This window comes from Coenobita brevimanus, chromosome 102, assembly GCF_032717465.1.
Source record: "Coenobita brevimanus isolate Jiangsu-jjx chromosome 102, ASM3271746v2, whole genome shotgun sequence".
NCBI classification, from domain to species: Eukaryota; Metazoa; Arthropoda; class Malacostraca; order Decapoda; family Coenobitidae; genus Coenobita; species Coenobita brevimanus.
In genome coordinates, this window is record NC_137055.1 from 16403835 (window position 1) to 16425510 (window position 21676).

The 21676-nt window shown below is 42.2% G+C and overlaps 1 protein-coding gene across 1 annotated transcript in view; it reads right to left on the reverse strand.

Annotated features, from left to right (window-relative positions):
* LOC145415398 (UDP-glucosyltransferase 2-like) overlaps positions 1-21676 on the reverse strand; it is a 137021-nt gene that overhangs the window by 71841 nt on the left and 43504 nt on the right. Inside the window, exons 2-3 of the mRNA XM_080284682.1 lie at positions 12862-13483; positions 9685-9783 (exon numbers count right to left, since the gene is read on the reverse strand). Of these exons, the coding sequence (XP_080140808.1) occupies positions 9685-9783; positions 12862-13483 (721 nt within the window). The remainder of the gene's footprint in view (positions 1-9684; positions 9784-12861; positions 13484-21676) is intronic.

Sequence of the window (21676 nt, forward strand, 5' to 3'; positions counted from 1 at the left end):
TAGGACTCAGTGCTGGCTCGAATCATGTTTTTAGTGTATGTAAATGACGTAGATATTAATACTGGAAGTGAAAGCTATCTAAATAATATGTTTGCTGATGATGCAAAAATACAAAGGAGAATTACAACACAGACTCATGTAGAAAGCTACAAGAAGAATTAAATAAACTTCATGAATGGAGCAATAAATGGCAAATGGAATTCAATGTGGACATGTGTCATGTCATTAAGTTTGGTAAAAGTGGAAAAAGACCAGATTGGGATTATAATTTAGGGAGTAAAACCCTACACATAACAGAAAGAGAGAAGGACCTGGGAGTGATTATCAGTAACAGACTATCTCCAGACGACCACATCAGTGAGAAAGTACGGAACATGTATACACTGCTTCCTAATATAATAGCATTCACATACATAAATGAAGACATGTTGAGAAAGATAACACCATTCATCTGACCAATCCTGGAGTATGCATCAGTAGTCTGGAATCCTCACCTCAAGAAGACAGATATGACTAAAAAAGCTCGAAAGGCCGCTACAAGGTGGGTACCAAGCTTAAGGGATCTAAGCCACGAAGAAAGACTAGAAAAACTGAATCTACCAACACTACAGAAGGGAAGGAGACGAGGAGACATGATTATGCTATATAAATGTGTCATAGGGAAAGAGAAAATAAACATAAATGATTACATATCCTATAAAGAAGCATCAGCAAGAGGACACTGCATAAAAAGAAAGGTGAAGACGTAAGGAAATTCAATAACCCTAATAGGGCAATTGATCAGTGGATTGCACAACCAAATGAAATTGTGTGTGCCAAAACAATTAATAAATTTATGGATATGTGTGATAAAAGTGATTTAATACACGGAACGGTACGAGCTTGACTCATTCCTGTTAAGATACAATTAGGTAAGAACAATTAGGTAAGAACACACTACTGTCTGATGACCACGCCATTTCTTCAATGTCTTGCATTTTAAACAGTCTGTTTTCAAAGGTAAGATTCTCGAATCATATTTCTCCTTATAAACTTCTGACTGCCAACGTGGTTTCCGCCAAGGAAGCCCCATTAGTAATCCTGTCAAATTCCGGGTCAATAACTCATGCAGACTTAAGAAAAGCCCACTGTTTTATTGTAATCCACTTCTCAAAGGACTCTGATAGAGGACGACTCTGATCTCTGATTTTAAATTCCAGACTACCATCCTATGATGTCTTTGGCATTTCGTTTAAGCTTCCTCTCAGGTCAAACTATAGGTGCTGATGTATGTGGTCACCATTTGTCCTTAGCTATCAATAATGGATTTCTATCAGGCACTATCTTTTCACAAACTCTCGTGCTCCTGTTCATAGGTGGCTTTCTGAGCTCCACTTCTATTTCTGTTAACTGATTATGCTGCTGATTCTTCTTTTCAGTTACTCAACATTTTACACAGCATTCACCACAAGAGTCAACATGCATTCACAATGAAAGGATTTGGCACATTTTAGACTGTTCTGTAATTTCTTTCTGAAAGAAGAAAAAACTTGGATGTTTTTAATACTTGTAACAATCAATTCATATTTCAGACATACTGTTCCATAAGACTATTTTCTTTATTTCAAAATCACACATCTCATTTCTTCACCATATACCAAAGTCTTTGGTACCTATTTTTTTTTTCAAAATCTGTCGGTGGAATGAGATATGCGCCTCAGGGTTCATAATGAGCCAGCAGCAGTTGCTGCAACTAAATATTAACTACATATGCTCGTCAGCGGCGATGTGCGGGATGGGCCTTATATTTTACCAACATACATGGTCGTAATGCCAGTCTAAATTCTGTTCACACCTTTCTTGAATCCATATCCCCTCCAGTCCTATTGCTCACAGAAACATAAATCTCTCACACTGCTGCCTTAACCCCGTCCATGTCTTTCCCCGTGCTACCCGGGAATGTGGTAGCTCCCGTGGCTTCACTGTCACACTGCCATTTTGTATCACTGTTGCTCATCAGAATTCATTTATTTCCCGAGTTGTTTCTTTTTGGAACTCGTTTCCCCAGATTAGTGTTCCAACTTCAACCTACAGCAGTGGAAGCCCAACTCTTACAGAATTTTATTTAATGAAGGACACCTGTAATGTGGTCTATGGAAGTTTTTTAATTATTTAATTTTTCCTTTCCCTTGTCAAGTAGGAAATAATTGAAGGTGCCTTCTATGATCCCACTCAATAACAAAGCTTTTCCTTCCCTGTGTGAAAACTTTATACACAAACAATATATATATATATATATATATATATATATATATATATGTGTGTGTGTGTGTGTGTGTGTGTGTGTGTGTGTGTGTTTGGTCTAAAAAACTTCGGGAGGTGATTCCTTAAGTTTATTTATGAAAGAAATTTTCTGTAAGTATACTGTACAGTATGTTGGGTTCGTAACTATTAAGGAGTAAACGACGTTTAAATATGAATGAAGGAAATGGGAGAAAGCATCTATTTCGAAATACGGCAGAGGACCCATTGTGTGCGGACGTTTCTCATTCGCAGATCTTGCTGTTCATATTTTCCAGCTGTGTGTGTGTGAATGATAAGTTTTGACTCTGGTGGGGATGCAATGGATGCGGACCCATGTCCCCAGCTACTGCCCAAACTGGGTCATTAGAGAATATTGACAGATAACGATTCAGACTACCAACATCGATCTGGCCGGCAAACAACTCCACATTACTACCGCTCTTATGCCGGGCGACCAAGACGACCATTTGGTTTTATATATATATATATATATATATATATATCATCTGGTCTATAGATGGTGCCTCTTTTTCGATAACCCCAGGATCCTCTCGATCGCTGTCAACTGGTCGAGCCGGGAAGGTGACCTATGGGTACTGGGCTGTGTGGTTCAGCACTACTCATAAAAGTATTGGTAAGTGTGGTGAAGGATATGTCGTGGTCCATGGAGTCAGTGACACAACTCGGTACCTGAACAGTAACCTGCGACAAGACTGTTACAAGGTCAGGCCCAGGAATCACCAATGTCACGACTGGTTCCATCATGACATGTGAGCATGTCTGATCAGGAACTGCAGGTCAGGCTCTGCCTTTTTGGTGGTCGTCACGCTGAGGTTCTCGACGTCCACCGTCTCCATCTTAAAGTTCCAAATGAAAATGGAAAACAACTTCTCCTTAATATCGACATCTTCACTAGGCTACTCTCATCGAGTTTCATTAGACCATGAAGGCTTCCTAGGCAGTCCCTACCACTTTCCTCTCCTCCGTTGCCACAGCTGCCATCTCTTTGGCCACAGCTGCATCACCTGCTGCAGTAAGGTTGGATGCTCTATGTGTAATGGGCATCATCCCTTCCATTCCACAGAGGGTCAAGCATGCAGTAATACTCTCAGTTGGTACCTGTGTGAAGACGGACATAGGGTGCTATCCAAACCGTTTCCTGTCTACGGGAGGGAGAACACCATCCACACCCAAGCCAGGAATAGTCTTCTAAACTGCAGAATGTCAGTGCCCAATTACTTGACCTCAAGAAAGTCTCCAAGCCCATACCACCTGCTTGTCTGCTGGCCCTGCAAGTCCCACACCACCAGCCAACTAACCATGTCATTAACTTATGCTGCCATCAACAGCCGTTACATCCCACACATTTGGGAAGAAAACGCTGGCTCATCTGAACTACAGATGAAGTGCAGACTGTGATGGTTACGACCCCCTCCAACCTGTGACTCAACAATAGTGTTTCACCCTCACCCAAGATTGCCCTCAAAGCAATGACCCCACCCTCCCCAGACTGTCTCATATGACGAACACTTGGATGAGGCTACAGAGTCCAATGCTTTGGTGGTGACTGCTCTGACTCACCCATCTACTAACTTGACTGATGCATCCATTCAAATGTGGCAGCAACTTCATCCTCAGAGTACTAAGGACAGTGACCTCCATGATGACAGTACACAAACTACTACTTTGCATGCGCATCCAGCCTCCATTCCATAACCAGGACCTATGCAACGTTCCCTCCCACAGAGTTGTGTGACTGAACCCGACCTGGTCAGTGAAGCAAGTTCTTCAAATCCATTGGTTGCTTTCTTGCTGAAAGCCCTGAAATGATATCTCTCAGGACACTCCATCGCAGATATTTTTGCCCTGTTATGGCCCCAGCTCAAAGATTATTTGTGTTAAAAAATGGTTATCAACGTCCACCATCTAACTACCATCCTTTGGAATGCACACTTAATTGTTTGCAATACTCAGGACTTTAAGGCTATTTTTCCCTCATAGTTCCTCTGTCGTAGGCGGTTGCGAGACCTGGCTTCACTTTGATCTTCCGTTGCATCTCCATGGTTACTGATTCCAAAGATGGGACCGCCCTCTTGGTAAGGGAGGTGGCTTGGCATTATTTGTGTATGAAGATGTGTAATGTTTCCCTCTATAACTGGTACCTTACAGGGGTGATGGCTTAGAAACTCTTACTGTAAGGATCGCCCTCCAGTAGGGGTGGTGCCCAGTGCTTCTCTGCTACAGTCCCTGCTTATTAATTTTCTATATCAAATTCCAGCAATATTTCTCTTGGTGTCCTTCCCCAGCTCTGGCCATGGGATTGTTGTTGTTTAAAGATATCTCCCTCCTATAGAGGAAGCCGGGCCCTCTGTTAGCCCGGTAGGGCCATGGGAGATTTCTATGGCAGACACCACCAGTGGGATCCTGATGCACCTTCATGCTCCTTCAACAACACAGGCTTTGTCCTCTTTCCCTCCTTCAGTCCCCTTCCCTGTGCCTACACAATCCTCCTGGCCACCCCACATGCTTTGGGCCCCACATTGATGGGTCATTTACACTGGACCTCATTTTAGAGGACTCTGCCTTGATCAATTGTGACGTCTTTCATGGTCCTTATATTGGCAGTGGTCAACTGTTTGTCATCCTCTCCTCTCCATCCCTACTACATCCCTGGTGCCTCTGTTCTGGGGACTGGAAATTTTCCCAAGAGGCTCAACAATCACCCCTCTCTTCAGCCCATCCCTTACAAGAAGCAACTAAGGACTTTTCGGTTGAGTTGCTGGCTGCTGGCAGAGAGGCCTTCCGTCTTACATCACCCTCCTGCTGTTAAAGATCTATGGTCCCATGGTGGATTGCAGAATGCCAGAAGGCTGTATGGAACCGCTGCCAAGTATGGTATTCTTGAAAGAGATGAACAGAATCTAGAATACTGTTGCCTAAATGCCACCTGCACTAGAGTCCTCAACAATGCTACACATTTAGCCTGGTCTGCCTTCTACTCTGGGCTTACCTTTTCTTCTTTGGCCCTTACCTGACGTTTTCTCAGAAGAATGCAGGGGCATTCCTCCTCATTTTCCTACCCCTTGTGTAGAGATGGCTTTGATCATCTGCAAGATGTGAATAAAGAGGATGTCTTAGCTTGTCATTTCCTTTCCATACTCGACCCTCCCTTTCCAACCCTTCCTCTCCCTGATATGCCCATGACACTCAGCTGGGGGGGTGGAAACACTTGCTTCCACCTCTCTCAGGTGTCATTTCACTATGCATGAGTTGTCGAGTGCCATCTCCAAAATACCCTCAGGGGTAGGGTTGGCACTGATCTGATACCTAATGGGATCCTTCACCATCTTCCCGGTCCACACTTGGAATATCTCCCCTCTGGCACGAATGATAATGCCTATATATTGAAAGGTCGCCATCCTTGTGCCCCTCCCAAAATCCACAAAGGACCCCTTCAACCTCTCTTCGTACAGGTCTATCAGCCTCGTCTCCAGTGAATGCAAACTTATAGACAAGCTCATGGCATCTAGACTCGCACAGTGGCTGGAATGAGAGGAGAAGGTCCATTATGTGCACACTCAGCTGGAATATTACTCACCCTTGTGGAGTGGATGTGGAGAGGCTGCAATGGAGCAACTGGACGACATTCAGAACAAAGCTGTAAGAATGATTAATAACCCTGCACTGACAAATGAATTACCTTCCCTACAGGTAAGAAGGAATGTTGCATCCCCTGCATTAATTTACACATACTTTAATGGCAAGTGCTCAGACGAAGTTACATCCATTGTGATATCTCCCCACGCCTTCCCCCATGCTACACAGGCATCTGTTAGCGTTCACGACTGGGCTATCACATTGTCATATTGCAGAGTCTCTACCTATCAAAATGCTTTTATTCCTTGCACTGCATCTCCTTGGAACTCACTTCCCAAGAATAGTTTCCACCCAAACTTCCACCTACAGCAGTTCAAGTCTAACTGTTAAGGATTTTTATGAATGGAGGACATCTGTAATCAGGTGTATAGATTATTTTTTTATTTAAATTGTTTTTCCTTCCTGTGTTCACCTTCGTAAAAAAAAAAAAAATAAAAAAATAAAATCCTTACCAGTGTGGTTTTCATCCCTGGAGGGGTAAGTTGGACCTTCTATTGCAGCTAGGCCATCATATCCATGGCACATACTGCGAGAAGCAAATGATGGTGACTCTCTTCCTGGATATCAAGGGAGCATTTGATGATGTTTCCCATCAGTGCATCCTCCAACAGCTGAGATTGTGCAGCATTGTTGGGAGCTCTATGTCATGGGTTTGCAATTTCCTCACTGGCCGTTCCTTTGACTTTCAGGCAGGCAGTGTCACTTCCCTTCCCTGGACCATTGAGTGGGGAGTCCCTCAGGGGGCAGTGCCCAGCACTTGCCTCTTTAATATCACCTTATCAGGGCTCCCCATCAACTGGGGACATCACGTGTAGATCTATGCATATGACATCTCTGTAAATTCCAGGGCTAATTCCATGCAGCATGACCAACACTTCCTTCAATGTGCGACTGATAAGAGTGCTTCATGGTCCACACTCAAGAAAACCCCCATCCTCTCAGTGATTTGTCTTGGGTCCGTTGCTGTTCCCTTCTGAAGGCACCATATCTACCTTGGCATGCAAACTGATGGTCCTGGCCTTACATGGAAGCCACACATTGACCACTGACGTCTTTCATGTTCCATATGCCCGGACATCATGTGCTGCTCAGCTGGCATGACATGGGAGGCCAACTGTGATTTCCTCCTTCACAACTATAGGACAGGCATACTCAGCCTCATTACTTACCAGAGTGTACTGTATGGGAACAGCATCACCCACAGCTATTCGCAAGCTGGATTTGATCCAGAACATGGCTGTCTCTATCACTACTGGAGCAATGTGTTCCTTGCCAATAACCTCCCTCTTCACTGAAGGGGGGCTTGCTGTCCCTCCAAGACCATTACCATCAACAGGACTGCCTCATAGTATGCTGGGTTATGTTCCAGACCCTAATCTCAACCTTTACCTTTCCCTGGGGATCTCCTCCACCTGGCCTCACTGGCATCTCGAGACCCATGCTTCATCCTATGTCCGATCCTTGTATCATATCAAGGACCTCTCCTTCCTCCTACCTGTTCCCTGACCCACCCACCCCCGGTCATCCCAGTCCCAACCTGGGTCGATTGATCTTACATCTCCACTCTTCCTTCACTGTACACCAGGCCTCAACACCCTCATTTAGCATTGCACATTTACAGTGAGATGGCATCCACACCCTATCTAGGCTACTTCTGGTTCTTCACAGACAGATCACATATTGACTCCCCATCCTTCACCTCTGCAGCTGTGTACCATGAAGATCTGACAGTATGCCAAACATGGCAGGTGAACCCTCTTCACTCAGATACCTCCTGTGAAGTATATGCCATATACCAATCCCTTTCTTTCGTGTGGTCCCATCTTCAACCACAGAATGTTGTCCTTTTCAAGGACAGTCTTTTCTCTTCCTCATTCTGTCCTGCGCACCAGCCCTTGACACATTGGAAGTGTTCATCATCCAATCCCTCCTCGTGTCCCTCCTCAGTGGTGACTGGACCATTTATCTCCAGTGGGAGACTCTGGAGTCAAAGGCAATAAAATAGCTGCTGCTGCTGCTGCTGCGAAGGTGGCACACACCTCAATAGTTCTAGACCCTCACCCACTGGCTGAACACATAATGGGACATAATCTGCCAAACTTGCCACAGTCGGTGGGATGCCTTTCTCAGCCTCCTACTCCCGGCAACTACTCACCGTCACTATTAGACAGATTCCTCCCCTCCATCATGGGCCCAGTCAACGAACAGAGCTAGTAACGTTCTACTGACTAGACTTCATATAGGACACATACCTCTACACTCTTACTTACATCGCTTAAGATTGTCCCCTGACCCCTACTGCCCTTGGTGCCGGACTGCAGATGAGATTATTGTACTGCCCTCGTTTCCACTCGCACAGAATGACACTCCATACTAGACTTCTGACTGTATGGATCACCTCTTTCTCTCCCCCATCTTCACTGTTTGGACAAGGACTTCAACCCCCCAGATGCCTGATTCCCTTAAGATATTTTGGTCTCTTCCTAAGGAACTGTGGACGCTTTTGGTACACTGCTGTACACAACTCTTATTCATTGGCAAGGTGAAGATGGCCGCATCGCAGTTCTTGCCCTTCATCACCAAAAGAAGAAGAATTATTTATTTCCAACCTGTCTTACCATCCTCTGCATTCTTCATTGCTTAACTTTTTTGTTTAATTGTTCATTGTGTAGTGCATCGTATTATTATTGCTTGCATACTCTTAGCAAAAATACTGTAATGAAGAGAATAGACAATGATAACATAGGCCAGAAATAGATAATGTTCCCCATTACCGCCATTCAAATTAAAATGTCGTTTACTTCATAACAACGCTGGCAGGCAGTGGCGACCAACAATCACCCACTTGATGCAGTGCAGCCTACTTTTCCGCCACCTCTGTCACTCATACACGTGCCTGTCCTCCTTTCTTCCCATTTCTCCCATCTATCTTGTCACATTTTATTACTATTCTTTCCATTTCCATTTCACTTTAGGTGGATCTACATTGAGTGACAAGCCGAATGGTTTTCTATAATGCAAGAAATCATTTACAACCCTGGGTGGTAATTATATATTCAAAGAATGTGGTGATGTGGAATGTATTGTTAGCTGGGTGGAGAGACGCAACCACGGTCTCCACCCAGGAACCAAACCTCCACACTCTCCCCCACACCTCGCGGTGGCAAGGCGCTGTCTGCCACAAGGCAACATCGGGTCCCAGCACGGGACGGTCCTGCAGCAACGATTGCGTACCTACAGTTGATAGGTCTCCTTGGCTTCACAAACTGGGGTTACTCAACACAGCAACAACTCCATAACCATTCCGAATTCGACATACGTTCATAAAACATTTATGTGAGAATGACCCCAGGAATCACCTGAAGTTAGTACGTGAACTCTCTCTCTCTCTCTCTCTCTCTCTCTCCTGATGGTACTACACGGGCTCTACAGTGGATTAGGTAACGGATACTTAGTTTTTCATGTACAAAGCAACACAATCCTTGACCTGTCTTTCTTAGATTTCTTTCTTGCTGACTATGGCCTCTAAATTTTAAGGTGTACCGTATCTAGATATTACAAAGCGTAATCTATCTAGATATTAATTTTGTAAATGAATGGATCATGATTTTGTACTTCCTTTGATCAAGTTTCATTGAATGTGAGAGATTTGCAAGCTCTCAGCCACTTCAACCTTTGTTTTTATCAAGCAATGCCACCCTATTAATTAATGGTTCGCCTGATGAAGGGGTGAATCAGTGTTACCTTGCGTTCTTGAGGGATGTCTGTGGCCTTGACGATGCTGCCCAGGCTGAATAGTATGACACCAGCCTCCCCAGCACCAGTCACAAACACCTCCAGGTCCTGCAACACGACACAAGAGCTACAGCATAGCATAGATCTGTCAGTCTATCTATTGCCAGACGCCTTAATCCAGTAACGGGTGGCCACAAACAAGCAGCCTCCATGTCGCCCTGTCCCCTGCCATTTCACTGCCTGCTTCCACCTCACACCCCCTTCTCTCATATACCTCTCCACTCCATTCTTCCATCTCATCCTTGGCCTTCCCTTCCCTCTCCTCCCCTCGACCTTACTCACACACACTCTCCTCGTCAGTCTCTCACACTCTTTCCTCTCCACATGGCTAAACCACCTCAATGTGTTTCTCTTAACGCTTCCTATCACATCCACATCCACATCCACACCACAACACTCCTTCACTTCCTCATTTGTCAGTCTCTCTCTCCATGTGACTCCACAGGCTCCTCCCAAAATCATTTCCACTGCTCTCACTTTTGACTTCTGTCCCTCCAACAAGGTCCAAGCTTCACTTCCATACGTTAGTGTTGGTATCACAATACTGTCATGTAGTAACTTTTTCACTTTCAAGCTCACTTTCCTGTTTCTTATCAGTGCTTTCAAGGAACCAGCAACCTTTCTTCCTTGTTGTACCCTTTCAAGCACTTCATCCTCTAAACTTCCATCCTTACTCATCACACTACCCAAGTACTTAAACACACTCACATTTTCCATAAATCAAAGGAATATGTTTCGGTTAATTATGTTTTCTCGTAACGTCTCTATCTGCAACAGATTTTGTACCCATGGCTTTTACCGCCCAGTATGTCAACATAATCTTAATTATCTATACCATCTGGATAAAAAAGTTATGCGTGTACCCCTAGCATGCTTCATCCCGGTGTAAATGCCCGTTAGCCTAACCTTCAACTAATACGCCTGTCTGGAGAATAACAGCTGAAATGACATTTTGGCTACTTCATATTGGTTCAGGGATATTGAGACTAACCTTGACTCATTCAAGTCGCTCATATCAATTCAGACATAGAGAGGTCACTTCACGGACCCTGATTGTCCGATGAGGTTCAATCAGGCCCAGCTGGACCTGTTCAAATGTACGACCATCCACGTTGTTCACGATCATTTAGGTCAGGCAGATACAATTATGCTCAATCAAATTATTTAGGTCTGCTCTGGATCATTCATTTCTAGCTTTGCAATTTCGGTTTATGTCGAATCTGATATTTCACACTCATCCACTCTTAGTCATGCCATTTCATGTCAGTTCAGGATCTTTTCACGTCAGGTATGTCAAATGAGGTCCTCGGTGGTGCATTTAGTTAAATCCATTCAGGATATTCACTATCATTCAGCTTCCTAAGGCCAGTTCTTTGGTTGTGTGACTTTGCACTGTCGTTCTACCCATAATTCTCTTCCTGGAAGGTGCTGGCAGTTGCGAATCGTTTATGTTTTTAGTTTGGTCTTCTGCCTGGGTCCAGGCTGGTTGTTCATCCTGGTAAGTTCTTCGTCCAGGCACTTTGAATCTACCAAGAGAAGTCAAACCTCTCCATGGCCTGGTTGATTTGAGGGGTTTCCTGCAATTCATTCTGTTCGCGTCCACATGATCCAGTGGAAACAACAACAACAATAACAACAAAATCAGGCAATTATGTGGCCTTTCAGGGCCATTCAGATCCTATCTGGGCTTTACATATCCTTTACATCCAGTATGGCCCTATCAGACCAGTACGGGTTCAGGCGTATCCATTGAAGTCAGATTCGATCCATTTTAGCTGCTCCCCATCATTTCAGCCATGTTCAGACTCGAGGTGATCAGTTATTGATGCTTTTAGGTAACTGCGTCCGTCAGGGCACTTCAGTTCTGTGAAGTTCACTTAGGTCAAAAAGAAGTTCTGTAAAGTTCACTTAGGTAAAAAAGTTCTGTAAAGTTCACTTAGGTCAAAAAGAAGGGATTCAAAACATGCTAATGTAAATGTGTGACAAAACATCAGCCCAGTGAGTGAAAGAAATAGGTGAAATGGTTCATGGGATATGATATTGCAAGTCGTCGGTTGGATGTGTGGAAATGGCTGGGTGACACGGGGCAGTTCTTAGATCACAGTGCACAAGTGGGGTGAGGTGACGAACATGGGCATTTAAGATGACCTAGTAATGGAGGTAACCATTCCTAGGACACTCACTGCATTAGAGAAATAGAGAGGAGGAAATGGATTGGACTTGGATGGTCAGTGTTACGATAACCCGGAAGGAGTTTAGGTTGTGGAAATGGATACTGTTAGGCTAAGAGTCATGCTTAAAGTAATGGCTGTAGTGGGTAGGAAAGAGCAATTTGGGTGTCTGGGATGGACAAATATGGTAATTGGTCGTATGGCATGGCATGAAGATTACATTCGGCACTGATGCGCGATGAATACAATGAAGTTATATGTTAGGAACCGATTCATCTCAAAAAGGCCTATAAAGGGGAGGAGCGGGGGGGGGGGGAGGATGGAGAGAAACAGCGTGTGTTGAGTGGAACAGAATGGGGGACATGGGTCAGGGGTGCTGTGAGATGGGTTGGAGCCAAGTAAGATGTCCCGTGCAGATAGACCTTGTAAACTAGTTATTTTGGGCATGGCAGAGGTATAGTTCAGAACTTTCTCCAGGATCAAGAACAGGAAGAAAAGGAAGTAAAGAACATGAGCGACTAAAAGCTATGAATGCTCTACTCTCAACTACTTTTCGTCTGAGAATGAATGTGAAAAGTAGACACGAGGCTATTGACGTACCTCATATGGAAATGGACCGAGAAGGAAGACGTGCTTTGGAGAATCCCAAGCCAATGGACACTGCATGTCATTATCATCCTTTACTCTAAGTGACACACTAATACTACAGATCAGAAGTATCATACTTAAGTTTATACGAGACTGAAGTTTCATCAGCCATCCCTTGATAAACAGGATAATAGACCTGAGATTCACTGCAGAAACATGCAGCAGTAACTGCCTGCCTTCTTTTCGGGGAAAAAAAAAAAACTCATATTGATGCTAAAGTCATAAATTATATCCACTGATATACCAATACCCATCTCTCTCTCTCTCTCTCTCTCTCTCTGTTTATATTTATATCATCAGATCTTACCTTCGGCAGTGGCTGAGGTTGTTTGGCATTAATAGTGCCAACCTCGACCTGGGTAGGTAGCAGTGGCACCGGCCCGTCTAAGCTGAAGTGACCGTTGATCAGGGTGAGGGAGCTGTTAAAGTATAGGTCCTCCAGTGGAGGCATATCAGGGAAAAATTCCTCAAGAAGACTTTGCATGCGGGGAATGTAAATATACTTGTAAATGGCAAAGTTAAGTATCTCACTCGGAAGGTTGACAGCTCTCTCTAAGAAAGTCATGTGGTTGGTGAAAGGCTGAAGAATGGAGGGAATAACGGACAGAGGAAGCCAGTTCCCTTGCATCGTTAGATGACTATATTCCACACCTGGAGTGCAGATATTGATGAAAGCACCATCATAACCCCAAAGAAAGGGGACAGCAATTTCATTAGCATAACCAATAATAATTATGGCGTGATAAGTATTTCGGTCCTGCCAGAGTTTTTTGATAGCCTCAGAGGACCACATTTTTCTCCCTATGGCCACTTCAGCATTCATGACCAGAGAATAAGTGCGCACTATGCTCTCTGAAACATCAAAAATGTTGGCATCTTCAAGTGCACTGTTGTCATTTCCCGTGACCACTTCCCTCACCCTCTCGTGCCTGTGGGAGAAAATCACGGCTATAATATCAAGTTCATATGTAACAGTACTAACAGAATGCATTTATCATACTTGCTGCAAATTGCACAAGTCATAACTGGTCAAGTAAGCAAAACAAGTGAGAACACCGTTAGGCTGGCAGTAAAGTGTGGATGCCTATTCCAAACAGAGCACCAAAACAGTTATTTTGGGAACTGTTAAAGCAACAGCACATCAGTGGAGGGCATATAAAAAGTAACAGACGTTACCTAACTAACTTTTCTTAATTCCATACCATATTGCAAGAAAATGCCAAGACGTATTGCCTTGAGCTTAATACAGCACCAAAACGATGTTTGTTAGAGATTATTAAACCTGCAGCACATCTGCTAAAGTCCCAGGTAAGCTTATTGTTACAATAATTTTAATTGAATGTGCAACAGATGCTGCATATATGCTGCCATGTCTACATATGTCCAGTGTGAAGGTGGTGTGCTGCTTGATCTAGGTATTTCACTGATTGTGTGCCGAGGAGCTGATAGACAAGCGACAGGGATGCTGATTTGTGCTGACATCACATTATTTTCAGTGCCACGATGCTACCTCTGTCTCCCGCTCAGTGCCCAGCAGAGCATCACAATGAAGGGAACACACTATCGCATTCCTGAACCCACTACTAATATGGGAGAGCAACGAGACTCCTGCATTTTTAATAACACCGTACTTATCATCGGCTGGAAGTATAGATAAAAATTGATGGCAGCAGAGGGATACCAACAACCCTAGAAACCTACAGTATGACTTTTGCTCAAATTCATGCACCTTCCGCTTCATCTCCGGTCTCTTTCAACATCTGAGGAACCGTGAGCAGTATTCTGCGCCCTGTCTGTTACCTGTAGCCACCTGCCTGTGAATATCCTGGTTTCTCTGGGTGCATAATTTATCTACGAAATGATTTATTACGAAAGTAATATTTTTCCAGGTCTTGATGTTAGTACTCAATGGAGGTATGAACGTCTGGCAACATTAAATGCACCATCCAATAAGAGGCCGTCTTCCCTGCCTCTGGCTACTTAACAACAGAGCCGAAGTAATGACGTAGATAGTACCGTGACAACCGCCGTGCTGGTTCAACATACGGTGTCGTCTTTTGTTTCTTTTGGGAGGAAGGCATTCAATATTTAAGTGGGAAAACCACTACAAATGTATTCACATATCAACCTTCTCTTTCCCTAGTGGTGTAATATTAAATAAAATTAAAGCTAGTATCAAGGAAAGTGAAACATGTCAGGTCTGACTGCACACTTTTTCTTTATTTATACCCAATCTTTATTTTATGATAATATATAATTTGTTATTACTAGGAGATATAGTTTCTTTTTGTAACCATCATTTTCTGTGACTTGCAAAGCTTAACTCGATGAGTACACTGCATTAACATACGGTATGATAAGTAACAGAGCTGGGCACTTCCACAATCACTTCCGCGAACCACAAATTCCGGAATTGCGGAAGTATGATTTCGTTTGCGCATAATAAATTCCACGCAAAGTCGTGATATTGCGCTTGCGAAAGCACTTCCGCAAACGCAAATCTGCCCGCGAACATCTACTGTACGTGGCCTAGCCCGGCAAGCAGCGTCTGGATGAGTTGCCGGCTCGCCTGCGCCGCCCGCCACTCCAGTGTTGTTGCCATATGTATGATAAATATTGTAATAAACGATAAATTCACTTCGTACGATGTGCAAGAGCATTTTTCATTAACATACATTTTGTATGATAATTTTACAATTCTTTCAAAAGGATTTTATATATATATATATATATATATATATATATATATATATATATATATATATATTGGAGAGAGAGAGAGAGGGAGAGAGAGAGAATGGCTGGAGATCAAATTCATCTATTTTTGATAATCACTGGCTTCATACCAAGCTCTCAGGAAAGGAATGAAAATGGGTATAAGACAAGAGGATGCATCGTCTGTACTCGCGACTAAAAAATAAAGCATAACATCGTCGTAGCAAGTATTATTCTAATCTACATTGCAGCGTTCCTCACTACATTCTCTTAATGATATATATATATATATATATATACAGTATGTGCTTTCTGGTGGGAGGGTAAGAAATAAGAATCTGAGGATGAAAGCCAGCAAAGATTTTTTCCCCCCTGATAAATAAAGAAAAATATTAAATCTTACTCAGGATCGTTTTCCAGATTCTTAGACGTTATATGTATGCTACTGATATAAACTACATGGACACCAAGAAGACTTGTTTAGCATACAAGCCAATAACAAGATGAAAAGTGCAAAGATGTGCTATGGAGCCTCCCAGTCCACCTAGAGTATGACCTTTAGTCTAATTTTCAAATTATCAGACATTTAGTATTGCCAGTGCCAGTATTTCAGTCTCAACAAAAATAATTAGCCAGATAAATAACAAATTAAACAAGAAACGTACGAAATGAAAATGAACACAATTTTACCATTTTCCTTACCAGACAACCATCTTTCCCCATGCAGTATCAATATTGATAGAAAGATAGATATACTCTATGTTGGAGTTGTCTCCGTTGTTGGAGTCTGACTGTGACAAAGGAGTGAGGACGGAGGAGGTTAGTGTCGAGGAGTACAGGTGGACTGGTGTGTCAACTTGTCAAGTGTGAGCTGTGAAGTGTAATAATTTTATTCATTAATATACAACAGTGAAGGATTTACCCTTATTTTGTAGTAAAAAAAAGTTTAATATGCTACTAATAATAACTGATATATTTTAGTTTTACTATACCTATAATCTTATATAAAAATTGTTTGCGTTTGCGTTTTTGCATTTGCGGAACTACAAATTTCAAGAATTTTGCGGATTTGCAGTTGCGGAAGGCAGTTTTTTCAGTCTGCGGGATTTGCATTGCCGAACTGAATTTTCGTTTGCGGTGCCCATCTCTGATAAATGCCGTATTTTGTTCCTGTGACACATAGACAACACACGGTACAATATACTGTAAATGTGAAAGTAAACTCTGACCTAAGCAATAATGCTTATCAGTCTAGAAGATACTGCAGTACCATTTTTCAGCTGCTTAATCTGATATTATTTTTTGCCACTACAATATGTTCACTGGGTCACACAGCTGTATATGCACTGTGTGCCCAGTAGACAGTTAATGCTTCACTTACTTTTACTTCAGGTTCTGTAAGTTTTGTAAGGTTTTGTTCGCAGGTAAAGCTGCAGTAAGTAAGGTCAGGTCAGAGTATGATTTAGTTAGGTCTAGTTGCACACTGTGTTAGTTAGGTCTAGTGACAGTGTTTTTTGTTTAGTGGCAGTTTGTGTTAGTTAGGTCTAGTGGCGGTCAGTTTTGAATCTAGTGGCCGTTTGTGTTAGGTGTTAGTCAGGTCAGAATTTGATTTCGTTAGGTTAGCCCCAGTGTTAATCTAGATTAATCACCTATGCTGATTTAGTTTGGTTAGGTTGGATTAAGTGTTGGACTAGTAGTATGATGAATGCTTTAGTCAGTGCTATCATTATTATTGCATTACCTTTTAGAAAGAATAACACTCTAGCATACAGTTTTACCAAGAGTCTTCCATAGTACCCAACCCATGCTGGCATTTACAGTATTTTAACAGCTTCCCAGATAACATGGGGTTATTGGGCCAATATCGGCTCCTTTTGGATTAGTATCGGTACCGCCGGCTTGCGGCAAATCGCATGTGACCTGCATTGGCTTGATACAGAAAATTCTGTTCCATTCCAATTCTGGCAAACCAGAATTGAAACAGAATATTGTTGCCAATGCTGGCATATACCTGAATTGGGTCTGCATAGTCATACCCTTATCACGCCATTTCCAGCTGTTTGTTAAATGTTTGTCTATACATAAATTTTACAGTTTTTAAGTTAACCTAATTTTAGATATAGAACACTGAAACTAAAAATGGTCAGTCAATCGATGATCTTAAATATCCCATTTTTACTTGAAAATTAGGAAATTAGGCATTGTATTACAGCTCCTGAATAACAATTGGTTTTTATTATTATTATTATTATTAAAGCATTTTGGATATTATTGAATTATCCTCACTGAGAAAGAACCATCGGTCAGGTTTGTTTTGGTGTTTGGGTTTTGGCGGACTTCTGTTTCAGACTCTCCCAGTCTCCCTCAAGGTGTCAGGGTTTGAGGGGTAAATTAATTGTGTCGCGGTATGTTGTCATGGTGGTCTATCAGGAAGAAGGCCATTCAGAAAATAAGATATTATCCGTATAGGAGCCATGCAGCTGTTGAACAAATTCGTGACTATCAGAACCGAGTGCCAGATAATGCTGTGGCATCCTCTACCGTATTGACTCAAGCTATATCAGCCCAGCCCAGACCACCGCAGGCGGACCATCATCTGGTGTGGATCAGAACGAACTTCATGAATTGAGGCATTATTTAGAGGTAAGATGCTAGCTAAGACATATTGGATTTTTTTTTTTTTTAATGGGTAAGGTTAAGAAAAGGTAAAAATTAGTTGATAATTTTTTACTTTGCACCAGTCCTTATTTTTTAGTCTTATCAAAACCTGTAGGTTATTTCTGCATCTCAAAATTGATACCTTATCCTATAAGAAAACTTGTGTACTTGATGCTGCGTAAGTTAAGCCTAGGCTTGTATAACCTCTTGTCATTGCTTTGGAACTAACCAACTTTTTTTTTTTTTTCCAATGGAAAATTGTGTATTTTAACTGATTTTCACCTTCATTTTGTGGGGAAAGCCCCGTTTTGGAATTTTGAGTAAGATTTCCAAAAGTGTTTTCTCTCCTGAAAAGTAAGATCAAAATCACTTAAAAACACACTATTTTGCATTATACTAACCTAACCCAACCTAAAAAACTTAATCAAGTCTTGCTTAATCGGTAAATTTTTACAAGTTGCCAGTATACCCCTTAGGTTGTACAATATGCATTTCTGGTAGTTTTTTATGTGATCTGAGTGATTTTGACCTTCATTTTTGTCAGAAATGCCTTATTTCCCCTTTTTTCCGATCATGGACATTGACTGGATAAGGAGGTGAAACCCAGCCTTTTCCAAGAAAAAAAAAAAAAGGTAAAAAATAAGTCAGATCGCACTCAAAACCGCCAGAAAAATATACTGCGCAACTGGTTAACGTAACCAACAAGACCAAAACTAACCCAACCTAACCAAATGGACCTAACTTACCCTAACCAGACCAAACCTAACCAAACAGACCTAACCTAGGGAATGCTTATTCTAGAGATATGATGGGCCACACTGGATGCGTTTCTTGTTTTTTGTGTACTTTTTGTACTGAGCACAGTACCACTGGTGTTTGTCTTTTCTAAATTTTGCACGGTACCTGACAATCTGGGCAAAACACTTCGGAAGGTAATACACCGTGTTTTCTTTAAAAAGTCAACAACCTCCTCATGTTCCGAGTGGAAACGCTTAATAACCCTTAAGTAATCAATATCACACCCGGGGCACAGACCACGTCTGACTCCCTCAGAAGCAATAGTGAGAAGGATTTGAATTTTCCACCCAGAAGGAATCAAAGACCGCACTTCAAATTGATTGGTAGAATACCATCGCGTGACCAAAAGTAGCCTGTGCCTGAGTGGGTGAAGCAGACCTAGCAGACGCATGTTCATTTGACAGAAGAAGCACACGTATGAATGCATACATTTTTTAGTTAGGCTTATTCATAAAACAAGTCATTCAATTTGTATATACCGTCTATATATATATATATATATATATATATATATATATATATATATATATATATATGAAATATAATAGCTATCTATCTATCTATCTATTGCCAGACGCCTCAGTCCCGTTTGGGGTGGCCACAAACAAAACGTCTCCACGTCGCCCTGTCCCCCGCCATTTCACTGCCCTGCTCCCAGCTCACACCCCCCTCTCTCAAATATCTCTCCACCCCATCCCTTCATCTCATCCTCGGCCTCCCCCTTCCTCTTCCCCCCTCCACCTCACTCACATACACTCTCTTCGTCAGTCTTTCACCCTCCATCCTCTCCACATGGCCAAACCACCTCAGTGTGTTCCTCATAACGCTTCCTATCACATCCACATCAACACCACAACGCTCCTTTATATCCTCATTCGTCAGCCTGTCTCTCCATGTGACTCCACAGGCTCCTCTTAAATAACTCATTTCCACTGCTCTCACTCTTGACTTGTGTCCTTCCAACAACGTCCAAGCTTCACTTCCGTACGTTAGAGTTGGTATCACAATACTGTCATGTAGTAACTTTTTCACTTCCATGCTCGCTTCCCTGTTTCTTATCACTGCTTTTCAAAGAACCAGCAACCTTTCTTCCCTGCTGTACCCTTTCAAGCACCCCACCCTCCAAACCTCCATCCTTACTCATCACACTACTCAAGTACTTAAACGTACTTACATTTTCCAATTCCTCACCATCCAACCTCGCTGTACATTCACTGCCTTCACCTCTCTCAAAGACCATCACTTTACTCTTCCCTACATTCACCTTTAGATTCCGTTCCTTACACACACTCTCAAACTCATCCACCAAGCCTTGCAGCTCCCCTTCGTCTTCACTCAACAACACAGTATCATCTGCAAACAACAGTACAGGGAGTTTCCAAACACTATCCTCTCTCACCAGGGCCACTCCAACATCCACTACCCTACCTTGTACCTCTTTTATTACCCCATCCATGTACAGATTGAACAACCATGGAGACATGACACATTCCTGTTTCAGACCAACTTTCAAAGAGAAAAATTCACTTAGTTCACCATCCACACGCACTGCAGCCTTCGCACCATCGTACATACTCTTCACAGCATTCAACAACTTCCCATCTACTCCATATATTCTTAACACTTTCCACAATCCTTGTCTATCTACCCTGTCATATGCTATCTCCAAATAGCTAATTACTATAGCTTATTACTATAATTAAAAGTATAAAATGTTAGTTTGTTAGTGTATTACTTCAAACTAACTTCTATTAATGTATTACTTAAACCAACTTCTGTTTTAATTTCAGTACACATATTTGAATACAGTGAAAAAGTAAAGATTATATTCGTTTACCAGAATATACTGTATTAAATTTTAAATCAGCGCTGACTTTGCACTGCCTAGTAATACAAAAATTCATCAGCATCTCTGTCCGAGGCTGTCTGTTGAAGGTAGCTATCTCTATTTTCTTGAAAGACCAAAGGCTTCTGTTTGCTTATATACTGTGAGGCAAACTATTTCAGTCCTTTGCTGCAGCGTAGAAGAATGTACTGTATATTCTTGTCCCCTAATGCTTGGTGTAGTAAAATTTAATATACTGCCTCTTGTATTATGGTGAGCACAAGCCTCAGATCATACAAAATTTTCCCTTAGATATCCAGTGGCAACATTGAAATAGATTTTATTCGCATTGTACAGTCTTAGCGGCATAGCTGTATCTGCTACCCATAACATTCCAAGTTCATTTGGTTCTTGGCAGCTTACATGTGACATAGGTTCTAGATTCATAATATACCTTATTACTTTATTTTGAAGGACTTGGAGCCTCTGTTCTGATTTTTTGCTGAGGGCAGAGTACCATGCTGATATCACATAGGCCTAATCTGTGTGGCATTGTACGATTGCCTGACACAGAGTCCTCTTTGTTGCTGTTGGCAAGCTTCCTGTCTGTCTGTATAGGAATTTTTATCTGCTGGTAGATTTGTTTATTACTGACTCCATTATTTCATCCCTCAACATAGTAACATCCAGTCTAAGTCCTAAATACTTCACAACAGGTACAGCCGAAATATCAGTTGAATCACACTTTATTTGGAAATTCTCCTCTGCCTGTAGTTTTCATTTTGAACCAAATAATATGGATTCTGTCTTCCTCATATGTAGTGATAGTGTATTGTCTATGAGCCATTTTTGACAGGATTCAAGCTTTTTGGACGGTGTCTGATATTACTTTAGGATCCTTTCCAGATACAAGAAGTACACTGTCATCCACGTATATCATAAGTTTGCAGGTGACACTCAGAATCATGTGATTGACATAGCATAAAAATAGCAGTGGACCTAGAATACTTCCCTGAGGCACCCCACAAGTTATATTCATCAATTCTGAGTCTGCTTCATCAGCATTTATTCTTTGTTTTCAGTTGCTGAGGTATGATCTGAACCAATCAACAGATCCTATGCCCAT